General features: G+C 37.8%; 1 protein-coding gene across 1 annotated transcript in view; it reads left to right on the forward strand.

The window, feature by feature from the left end:
- The first annotated feature begins 25 nt into the window (after positions 1-25).
- The window catches only part of HDAC2 (histone deacetylase 2), a 28,263-nt gene continuing 15,686 nt past the window's right edge, over positions 26-12,602 (forward strand). Inside the window, 4 exon segments of the mRNA XM_039249967.1 lie at positions 26-336; positions 9,410-9,522; positions 10,568-10,685; positions 12,279-12,353. Of these exon segments, the coding sequence (XP_039105898.1) occupies positions 285-336; positions 9,410-9,522; positions 10,568-10,685; positions 12,279-12,353 (358 nt within the window). The 5' untranslated portion in view covers positions 26-284.

Genomic DNA, 12,602 nt, shown 5'->3' on the forward strand with positions numbered 1-12,602 from the left:
CTCCCCTCGGCCTCCGGAGGTGGTTTGGCTGCCCCCTCCCCCTCCCCAGTGTCGCGAGTTGGCGCCGCTGCCACCCCCCGCTCCGCGCTCTCGGCCCCTCGGCCGGGCGGTACCGAGTCCTCCCGGCGCCCCCTCCTCTCCTCCCTTCAGCCGGCCCTTTCCCTCGGGACTGCCACCCCCACCTTCGCCCCAGCCCTTTTCTCTCCCCGCCGAGCCGCGGCGGCAGCAGCAGCAGCAGCAGGAGGAGGAGCCGGAGCCCGGAGGCGGCGGTGGCCGGGGAGCCCATGGCGTACAGTCAGGGAGGCGGCAAGAAGAAAGTCTGCTACTACTACGATGGTGAGAGGCCGGGCCGGCGGAAGGGTGGGCGGGCAGGGCTGGGGAGCCAGGCCGGGAGCCGAGCAGGGCTCCGCGGCCGCCGAAGCGAGTGGGCGCCGGTGCTGAGGGGTGGGAAGGAGGAGGGACCGACGTCTGGCCGCATCTTAACCCATTCCCGACCCGACGCCGTCAGTGGGAGACCCTCCGCGGCGGGCGGCCCCCGCCGTAGCTGTGGCGGCCGCAAGGTGGACGCCCCCTTCTCCCTCCTGCCGCTCTCCCTCCGGCTGTAAGGTCCGCCGCCGGCCTAGCCTGCCTAGGTGGAGGTGGCCCAGGGGATGTTCTGCCCTCTCGCCTCTCCTGTCCGCCGCTCGCTGGAGCAGAGGCGTGGGGGGGGCCCTGCTCCGGACCCCGACCCCTCCCCCCGGGTCAAAATATCTACCACGGCCCAGACTTCACACAAAGCCCCGCGGCCGCGAGAGCCCCGCCCCCAGTCCCCGTCCCTACCCCCCTGCCGCCCCCGTCGCCTTTCTCTCCCGCCCCGCCCCTCCCTTCCTCTCCGAGCTGGCCGCAGTGTCTGCTCCTTTTCTCCGCCTCCAGCTTCACCCCGGACCCCTCGACCGGGTCGCGGCTGGCGGGTAATTACTGAGGGTGAGGGCCCAGGTACGCCTTGGGGCACACTCACTCTGCGGATTCGCCGGGGCTCCATCCCTCTCCTTTGTTCGCCCGGTTCTCTGAGCGCCGCTTTCTCAGGATTCAAACGAAAAGGCTTCACTTCCTCGATAAAAATTGCGGTTTTCGAGTTTGAGGTAGTCAGTCTTCGCGGGAAATACGACGGTGCTAGGGAAACGGAGCTGTTACTGCTTGTGTTCGTAGATGAGACTCGATGGGTCCTGGCTTGCCTCTGCGAGAGGCGGTTACCACCCACTTCTTTGCTGCTCTTTGTTCGATCAGGAAATACACCCTGCTTTAGAGGTTTAGGAGAGCTTTGGCATCTTGTGAAAGCTGTTACTAGGTGGTGGGAGTTTTGGTGTAGGAAAACTTTTGAGGAGTGGTGCGGAAGTCCTGAATAATCAGGTAAGCTTGAGCTTGAGTTACAGTAAAACACAGAAGTCAGATACCTTAAATTTTAGGAGTTCTTTAACTTGAGATCTGAGCAGAGACATTACACAAAGACATTAACGGTAAATAGTTACTGGTGGGTTATTTCCACAGAAGGGTTTTGAAAATTTAACAAAGAAGGTAGGCTCAATGACCTGCGAGTCCTATTTGATCTGTCTGAAGCAGATCAAATCTTGGAAGTGTTTTCCTACATATGGTGTATTATATCTTTATTACAAAAATCTGAACCAAGGTCTAGTTCAGAATGAATCTGATTTTAATTTGAAAATGGCTGTACCATGTTACTTCAGTTAGCAAAGATGAATCTTTTAATGCCTGATTATATAGAATGACTATCTGTGTCATTTGTGGAAAAACTTAAAGTCCTAACAGAAGAAATCTAGATTGTCTTGATATTTGATGGTACTAGGTACTAAATACCTAGTACCTAAGTACCTACTAGGGTACTAAGTAGTTAACAGCTGTGGTGTAAAATATTTTTTGAGAGCATTGATAGATGTGTAATACAAATTGAAAATATCCCATCCTGGAGGGGTAGAGATAGGAGTGCATTTTAATTTTAATATGAACTATATGTCTTAATGATCATTCTTCAAAAACTCATGCATATTTTGAGTCACTGGCAAAACCCTTGCCCTGCATTCCATGATCAGATTGGAAAGTGAATAACCATCTGCTTGAGTTAATTTTTAAAATGATATTGTTTCTTAGGTTTAAAAAGCTGGGGAAACCAGTGCTGAGACTCTTTCTGTAGCTGTTAGTTGCTGTTGACCGTGATTGGCCCTGATGAAGCTGCTTATAACTTTTTGTCATCAGACTTGAATTGTAGAGCCAGGAGGTACACTTAAGTAGCAGTTTTAAGAACAGTTGTTTGTTTCTGGGCACATTTGTGATGAGCCTTTGCTGAGGGATGGGGATGCCAAGGGCAGGATGCGGGACTTGATGGGTAGAGTGGAAATATTCAAGTCTCATGAGTGTCACTTAACACTTTACTGTAGACCATTCAACTGCTTTACCTGATGACCAACACCAGTTGTATAACTGAGATTTTGGAAATCTAAGGCTCTTAACCTCATTTTCAGAATGGAATTTTTAGTTGCTTTCATTTGGAATAGTCTTTGGGTTTTTGTCCAGGGAGAGCGCTAATAAAATGTTTTGGAGAAACTATTAAGCTGGTTGGGTATCATTATGCTAATTATTAGTACATGATAGTATATATACTAAGCTTTGAACAATTAATTCCAAAAGCTTGTATTTTCATTATCCCCCCAAAACCCTATTTTGTCACCTTATAAAGGTAGTGGTAATTTTTTCTTTTTCTAACTGTGAGGAAAGAGAAAGGTAAAGCAGCTTCTACACTGAAGAATGGGGAGACTTGGAGGTATACAATGTGGACTGGATTGAAACTAAAAATCTGCTAGTCTAAATTAGCTGCTTTTAACATGTTGGTAAAGAAAGTAGAAGGCAGGAGTGAAGCGAATTCTATAATCATAGGAATCCTACCTTTAGGCTTAGTGGGACCATTAGGCACAGTCTTGGCAACAGAATATCTAACAAATGAAAAAGACTTTTTTTTTAATGTTTTACTTATTTTTGAGAGAGAGAGAGAGAGAGACAGCGTGAGCAGGGGAAGGTCAGAGAGAGAGGGAGTCAACAGAATCCGAAGACAGGCTCCAAGCGCTGAGCTAGCTATCAGCACAGAGCCCAATGCGGGGCTCGAACCCACGAACCGTGAGATCATAACCGGAGCTGAAGTCGGACGCTTAACGGACTGAGCCACCCAGACGCCCCGAAAGAGACTTCTTAAAGACATGTATTTTTCTCTGTAGGCTTTATAGTGTTCAGTATTACACCTTTTAAATGACTGGAATGCTAGTTCCAGGTGAACATTCAAGCACTGATGGATGAGGTATCTTTAAACATTTAAGGAAACTGCAGCAATTGACCCATGTTTCCAAAAGTTTCCAAAAACTCATTTCTAGATCTTGGTCATCTTGTATGTACTGCAAGCTTGTGGATACTATGTAAAATGACATAGCTAGTCAGTGAGTTCCCTTCTTTGTGACTTTAAAATGATGTGATTTCTGTACTTAATGTAATTAGCAAACCAAGGTATGCTAGGCCCTATTTATGATACTCACATTTTATTTTTTTTTTAAGTTTATTTGTCTTGAAAGAGGGAGAATCCCAAGCAGGGTCCGTTCTACAGAGTCCATGTGGGCTGGATCATGACCTGAGCCAAATCAAGAGTCTGACACCTAACCGACTGAGCCAACCAGGCACCCCACAATGCATTTTATTACACTCTATCTAGAAATGTTAAAAGTGCTTTTTGAATCAAGCTTTAGGCAAGTCACATTTAGTGCCTGTTTTACAATGTATATGGTATAATAGGGTTGTATATATACATAACTTACATAATTGGATGTATATTTTGTGTGCTATTTTCCTCTTGATAGTGTGCATCATAAATTTTGGAGACAGGTGGCTCAATAAAAGCACACACCACTATACAAAGATAGAATATAAAAGTTAATCAAGATTTCACGTCCCAGTATACTCCCTAAGAATTCTATTTGGCAGCCAACTATTGACAGTTTTTCTTAGACTTTTATTTGTTAACAGTGGTGCCAAAGCCTTTTGTTTGATAGATAGCCTTTAATAAAACTGCATGGGTTCTTAGCTGTAGTATAAATATGTATAAATATTATCCATGAAATAGGTAATCAGTTTTTCTAAAATAGGTAATCAGCAAATCAGAGTGCCGAATGAATTACAGCGGCAGTTTGTAAATACCAGTAGTCCTAATTGCCCATCATTATTAAACATAGTATAGTGTAATGCTTAAATAAAACAGTTTTTCTTATACTTGGATCCTCTTCCTCCAGCCATTCTTTACTACTTATTTCCTTAAAATTTCACTTTATGAGACACTTCCCTATTACCTTAATCATCATTACTGCTTTTCTCCCTATTGTCATGTTATGTTGTTTCTATCACCTATATTTTGTCCACCTCACTGAATATAAGCTTTCTGAGGACAGAGTTTTGTCTGTTTTGTTTATGTCCATGCCTCTACCATCTAAATAAAAATTAAAGGTTTTTCTAATTATTGGGGATGAATAAATGATTAGTATCTCATTTTTATGGATAGAGCATTTTCATATAAGATTCTCTTTGCTTCTTTGTTAAATTTTTTTCTAGTTTATGTGTATATATATATATATATTTTTTTTTAAATAGTTTTATTGACAAGTTGGTTTCCATACAACACCCAGTGCTCATCACAAGTGCCCTCCTCCAAGATTCTCTTTGCGTCTTAAAACCAATCTGAGTTACAGGCAGGTAGAATGGGTGGCATTTTGTCTATATTACATTTGAAAATAGATTTGGATCCCTATTTGACCCAGTCCACCCCTTATCCTTTACCACATTGACTAGTTTTAATGTCCAAGAAGAGGTCCGTCAATACCTGGTACCTAAAAGATTTGGGTACTTGATGGTTTGTGATTCCAGTGGGCTTTCCATACCTTACAGGGTAAGGTACCTTTTGGTTATGCTAGAGTGGAACTCCTTACACAGCTGCAAAAAAAGGGATGGGGGGGGGGTTCTTCTAATTACCAAAAAAAAAAAAAAAAAGTATTAATAATTATTTTTCTTAACAAAAACTTGCAAATGATTTTGTTGATAAATATTTAAGGAAATAGTTGGAAATGGTAATCTCTTAGGGAATGATAATAGCATTGAAATATGAATGAGATTAGATTTAAAAGTTTAATAAGGATATTTGTACTGGTTAATAAGTCCTATTCCTCTCTATTTCCATAGCAGTTGGCTTGTACTTGTTCATGAAAGCAGATAGAAATATCAAATGGGTTTAATATTTGTGTGCCAGGTAGGCAAAAGGTTATTTAAGTCCTAAGAAGGAAATAAAAACCGTATACTAGATAGTACAAGTGCGGGCCTTTTAGGGTACTCAGAGAAGGAAGGCCTGAAGGAAGAGAATGGGCCACTTTTAAAAGAATTTTCCTATGAGGGCACCTGAGTGGCTTAGTCGGTTGAGCATCTGACTTCAGCTCAGGTCATTATCTCCTGGTTTGTGGGTTTGTGCTGACAGCTCAGAGCCTGAAGCCTGCTTCAGATTCTCTGTCTCCCACTCTCTCTGCCCCTCCCTGCTCATGCTCTGTCCCTGTCTTTAAAAAATAAACATTAAAAAACATTAGGGAAAAAAGTGAGAGTTTTCTTATGTAAGACATTGCAAACTACAAAGGCCAAGTACTTAGAGAGGATTTGGCACACTAAACAAAAGAGAAGATATAGGGTAACCATGGGATGACAAGGCAAGGTAGTAAAGGGCCAGACCACACAAGACTTTGTACTAAGAGATTTTAACTTCATTCAGGGAATAGAAAACCACTGAGGGTTCTTAAATAGAACTCTTTAAGTGGAGAAAGGATGGTAAAGAGTGATGAATCGAAGACTGAAAGCAATAACTGAATGTGTGTTGGTCCACATAAAATCTAATGGTTGTGGCTGACAGAAATGGACACATTTAAGAGAGGTTTTGAGAGTAAAAAGAACTTGTTAGTGGATTGGAAATGGAGCTGGAGCTGATTAATGGTGATACAGAATAAAGGATGATTCCTAAGTTTCTATTTAGATTGAACAGGTTAAGTGACTCATTCCTAGGAGAATATTTTTAGGGCAGCACTCTTGTTCACTGACTTATCCAAGCATCTAGATTAGTGCTTGGCACATGGTAGTCTCTTGGTTTTGTTAAATGAATGAATGAACTTCAGAAACTCCTAATATTTAAAGGTTGGTGGAGGAGTGGCTATTGAGTAGGAGTAAAATCCTAGAGAAGCAGTATTATGGAAGCCATTGGCCAGTTTGTCAAAAACAGTGGACTAAGTAGTGCATGGAAGATGAAAATACTGTAGCTTTTTCTTACTTCCTCTGTTTTTTTGTTTTTGTTTTTATTTTGTAACTCATCTGGAATCAAAAGCTTTATCTGAATTAATATTTATAATCTATTCTGCATATTGTGAATATTTACATGTTTTTACTGCAAAAATACTAATGTTTGATTATAGGCTGCTGTGTAGATCCCAGGATATCACAAAACATATAAAAGGTATAACAACTACATTAATAAAACCTGAAAAAAAAATCTAAAATACATCTGGTCTCAAGTACTTTAAGTGAGAGAATGTAGATCTTAGTATCCATTTCATCCTGATCGCGTATTTTGAAAAGTTGAACAGTTGCTAAAACTTTGCAGATAAAGCTAATTATGATTTCTTTGTGTTAACGATCATTGTGTTCAGGCAACCACTTTGAGCTAATTTTTCTCATGTTTGCTTCATTGGTAAAGCATTTTTATGTATTTTGATGAAAATCAAGATACCAGTTAAAATGTCCAAGTTATATTACCACTTAGTTGAGTGGAATTTGTAGGTTCTTAAAACTAAGAAAGGACATTTTATGTTTATTGAAAAGTTAATGGCTACAAAGCAGCCTTGAGAATTTTGAGATAAAGGATTAAACCAGAAGGAATTGGAAGATTTGTTCTTTTATTAACCCCCTTACATTTTGGGAGAATTCTTGGCAAAGCAAATAATACTATATCTTTGGCTTGATTGCCCTTGTGGACATATGTCATTTAGGTAGGGCCCATATTTTTGATGGGTCTGGGACCCCTAAATTGTAGCAGAGAAAACTTGTTGAAAGCTATGTATGTTCATACAAAGTTGGAGGACACTATTGGTAAAAAAAAAAAAAAAAAGTGATGGATTAGATAGGTAGTTTCTTACATTTGTTTTCTTGAAATTAGCAAAGAGCCTAAGCCCTTATTAAAATATTTGTATCCCATACTATATCCTTTCCTTGCCAGGCTTTCCCCTACCATTTCTTTCTAGTGACTGTAAATGTCATTGCTCTTCTAGTAGCTGCTGCTTATGATTGTCTGCCTTGCTCTGTCCGTATTTGAATCTAGCTTCTCTAGCTTACTTTGGCAATATTACCTGACTTAAGTTGCATCTCACATTTCTTTACTATAGGAACAATAGAAATAATGCCTACATCATAGGGTTAATTGAGAAGATTAACAGATAATACATATGAAGTGCTTAGAATAGTACCTCCTAGTAAGTACTCAATAAATGTTAATGGCTGCTATCATTTTTTTTTCAAACATGCTTGCTGAGAAATTGCTACTGTAGTCACCCTTCTGTAGGTTATTGGCATCTTTCCTAATATTAGATTATTGGTTGCTTTCCATTGGCCTCTCAGTATATATATATAACTAGAGCTATTTGATCTTAAAATAGGTGTTAGAGATTTCATTTTAGGAAATCTTAGACAGGCATTTGGAAGTTATGTGAAGACAAGTTTCTTTATTCTTACTCTCCTGGCCTCTCTTGGTAATGATAATTTAGAAGTAACCTCCTTTTTACTAATTTGGGTATGTAATGCTTTGTGATTCTAGTGGGTTTTCCATACATTAAGAATTTGTTGAGACCAGGTTGCTTTCAAGGAAATTTATGCAGTGCTTTTTGTAAAGGTAGTTTATTTCATACATAGACTCTGAATTGTGAGGGATATATGCAGAGGAATGTTACATATCCCCAGAGCCTTGCTTAGCTACTTGTCTGTATTGTCTTAGCTTTGTTGTTGGCTCTTGTTTTAAGAAAGGTGGCTTTCCCTTCAAATGAATGTGTATATGTTGTTTTCAGAGGACAGTTTGTATTGAAGATGAGTTAAGTTATTTAGTGTTACAGTACCAACAAAACCAGACCGTGGTAGTATTTAGAAATAGCTATCTTATGAAATAGGCCTGTTATAAAACAAGAATACTCATCCTGGACTATTCTCAAATATACGGAAGAGAGAAACACATTTTTGAGTTCACAGTTTACATTAAACCAGAAAAGGTGTGTGTTTAGGCAGGATTTTGGAAGATTTTTTTGATCCTGAAGTTAGGGAGGGAAATAGTACTCTTTATCCTTAGCTTTTATATAAACTCATGTTGAAATGATTAACTTCAAACCATTAAAATCGGCTGACTGTCCTAATAAAATTTTGGAATTATTTATTTAAAGACTAGAATTAATACTAAAATAATTTCTAATTTAATATAGGCTGTTGGAAAAAGTGCTTGTTACATTAGAAGAATAGTATATTTTTAGAGGTTTCCTTAATATTCTTTTATTATAAAGCTGCAAGTCTTTATCTAAAAGAATAGATTTCATTGAAATTTGGTAGATGAAAATCTGGTTTTGATGTTACCTGCTCACTTTAAAATAAACCTTATGTTTAAGTTTTAAAACATTGGTATATAAGATGTCACGGAAAGATAGGCAGGCAGTCACAACTTTTAATCATTAAGAATGAGACAAGATAGCCTTACTAACTTAAAAAAATGTCATGAGTATGTCTTAATCAGAGCAAAACTTTACGATCTAAATTTCATTTACCAAAAATTCCTCTTGCAGACTGTGATAAGGATGTGTGGAATGTTTTAACCTACATAATACTAACTAAAGGATTTCTGGAATGCCAGTAAATATTCAGGAAGTAGTATTTGCTGTAAAATCTTTAAATAATAGTGAAACTCAGTGTATTTACCCTAGGCATCTGAATTTGCCAGTGAATAGGAAAAGTAATTATCAATTTAAGTAACAAAAACCACTTTTTTAAGTCATTACAGAGTATTTTATTGGACTAATCCTAAATAAGAAATTTTGGTAAACTGAAAATCAGAAAGCTTGCTTGCCTTCATCTGTAAATAAGCATAATATATATTAATGGACTTATCACATGTAAACGTGTACATAGTATCTTAGTTTTCAAATACAATTTGAAAGTTGAAAAATTCAGAAGCATTATTTAAGGTTTATTTGGGTGGTACGTGCCTACTAATGACAAATTTAGATTGTGAAGATTCTTTTTTTCAGTGTGTCTTTTTCTATTTTAGGTGATATTGGAAATTATTATTATGGACAGGGTCATCCCATGAAACCTCATAGAATCCGCATGACCCACAACTTGCTGCTAAATTATGGCTTATATAGAAAAATGGAAATATATGTGAGTATACCTTTTGGTAAATATTCAGTAGTGAATTTTTTTTTTTTAATCTACTACTCTGAAACTTTATTACTCCCTTTGGAGGGCATTTAGCAGATGAAAAGGCCTGGAAGAAAACAAATTCCTCTTTTTGTTTTATTCTTAAGAAAAAACTGGAAGTGTGAGAACTGTAGCCTCTCTCTTCCCTGTTCCTCCACCATTTTTGAAAAGTTTCCCACACCTCACCTTTTTACATTCTGGAGAACAACTCAGTTTAGCATACTAAATGTTTTTGTTACAGTAGTGGTAGATCTGGATATGCTGCTGAAGTGTTGACCTGGGATTATTACAAAAGAATTTTGTAGAAAATCAGCATATGGAATGGTGTGTTAGGGGGGCATGCAGAATATCAGTAACGTTTAAGATACAACTGCCTTAAATGTTTTTGCAGTGATGGGAGTATATACAAACAAATGCAAGACACAATTCTTGCCTATTTGGGGAGAAAAGAAAGACTTAACAGCAGTTACTTTCTTTGAAATATAAACATTTATTAGAGGAGAGGATTGGATAAGACTTTCTGGAAACCTTCTGGGAGAAGTGTGTCATAAATAAAATTGAGCTCTTAGGAACAGGGATAATTAGGATAGGCAAAGGAAAGGAAGAGATCCTGAACAAAGACTTAAAATTAAGAATGAGTCTCATTCTCACTGGATATAGAGCAGATTTATGATAGAAGGTATATGATGGGAAATGAAAGAAAGTGTTTCTTCTCAGCATGGATTTATTTTTTAAGTGTTGAGCCTTGTCCACTAAAATAATGATTGATTAGTTTATAGTTGGGGCCAGACCTGTCTAATGCTTTTAAAGGAGTAGAAATTAGCTTCAGAATTGATATGGTTTCCTAAAAATGCAGGTGTGTAAATTTGGATTAGCTTTGAAATTTATTTTGTTCTAGCCAATTTAGTTCTTTTAGAGGATGGTTAGAGGAAATTGTATACTTTGTGTTTGATAACTCTATAACCAGTTGTAATTCCACAATTCTGACATTTTTTTTTCTTCACAGAGGCCCCATAAAGCCACTGCTGAGGAAATGACAAAATATCACAGTGATGAGTACATCAAATTTCTACGTTCAATAAGACCAGATAATATGTCTGAATATAGTAAGCAGATGCAGAGATGTACGTTTCTGTGCTAAAAGTATATATTAGTATTCATAAATATAAATGAGTACTTTTAGAAGCTTGTAATTAAAGTTATGCAAATCTAGCTATTCTGCCCGATCTAAATACTGTTTTAATTATTGGTTTGAAAAGTCAGTGTAAAAATATTAAAGCTACTTGGTAAAAGACAAAAACTCTGCTTGAAGCCTGTTGATTTGCCAAACTGCCAAAGAGCTGTTTGGGTGTTCCTCTGCTCTTTGTTTTGGTTAACTTTGGTGGGAGAAAGGGTATTGGTGAGGAGACCTTGCTCCCCCCCTACTGTTTTAAAAAAGTGATTATACTTTGATTGGTCTTAGCCTAGTATATATATCTCTTATTTTCTGTTTGTGTACTTAAGTTAATCTGGATTGTAATATATAATCTTCTCCTTCCCATTGTTAGTGACACTTTTGATTTTCTTCTATAAAGCATTTTATAGATATAAAGTATTTTATTAGTGATTGGCTGGCTTGAAAGTATAAGGCAAAGTGTCATCCTAAAATGATTGGAACAGTTTTTTAAAACTTGATGCTGGAATTCATTCTTATCAGTGTTTTTATTAATAGACTTTAGTGATTTTTTTTTTTAAGAAAAATTTCAGTAATACTAAAGTGTAGTTGCTAGACATCTCATACATTTATAGAACTTTGTATACATTTCTACTATAGATCATTTCATTTATTCAATAAAATGCTGTAACGTAAGTAGAACATATTTATACCTGTGTTTTGATGGAGATTCAGGCTTAAAAGTCATGAGTAGATGGACAGATGAATTAAAAAGATTGATTTAATGCATAACACTGAATTATATTATGATTATATCTCGGCAGTAAGAAACTAAAATTCATTCATTATAGTGTTAAATTAAGGGTATACAAAGCTTTGTAAAATAATTACCCTTATTTTTGAAGAGGTTATAATTTGAGAGGTGGGGAGAGACTTGAGAATGGGTCATACACATATATGTCCCTTTTGTTCTGTCTGTACTAAGGAACTAAAACTGCAGTGTGTCATGTATCTTTATGTGTTGCTTCCTTGTACTTACTTTGTATACCCCTTTCTTCTATACCCTGGCTATTACGAACTTAGTTAATTCTTATCCTTTAAGATGGGGTAGGCAACTAGCTGCTTTATCTTTTTAATACTCACTAAAATACAGTTCAAAGTTATGGACGGTCTGTGCATGTAAGGAATTGTAGAGAAAGTAAATTATAAAGGAATAGAACTGCTTAAATTTTTCAGAATCTTGGTTGATTTACTGTATGTTTGAGGAGAAATGCCTTAATTAAAGTCCATGTTTTAATTAAATATAATACGTTTTTATATTTTGATTGCTATTAATTTTTTTTGTAATAGAGGTGTTCTACAAATAATCCTGCTAAGATTTGGTGGTGGTGTTTCACATATAATGCTTTAATTACCTTGGATAAAATGATAAATTATATTTTTAAATAACAAACTAGATTTCTACCAAGATGTGTGTTTTATGGATTGCATCAAGTAAAGTTTTTATAAGAAAAGCTTTCATTAATTCATAGAAGGGGTTGTAACTGAAATCCGTCTTTCACAGTTAATGTTGGAGAGGATTGTCCAGTGTTTGATGGACTCTTTGAGTTTTGTCAGCTCTCAACTGGTGGCTCAGTTGGTAAGTGTCCTGATTCAGATTTTAAAATTGGCTAGGGGCACCTGGGTGGCTCAGTTGGTTAAGCATCTAACTCTTGACTTTGGTTCAGGTCAAGATCTCACAGTTCATGGGTTCAAGCTCTGCGTCAAGCTCTGTGCTGGCATCACAGCCTGCTTGGGATCCTCTCTCTCCTTTCTACCCCTCACCTACTCATTTTCTCTCTTTCTCTCTCTCAAAATTAAATTTAAAAAAATGACTTAAACTTAATAT

This window comes from Hyaena hyaena, unplaced genomic scaffold, assembly GCF_003009895.1.
Source record: "Hyaena hyaena isolate Hyena2069 unplaced genomic scaffold, ASM300989v1 scaffold_355, whole genome shotgun sequence".
Taxonomy (NCBI): Eukaryota; Metazoa; Chordata; class Mammalia; order Carnivora; family Hyaenidae; genus Hyaena; species Hyaena hyaena.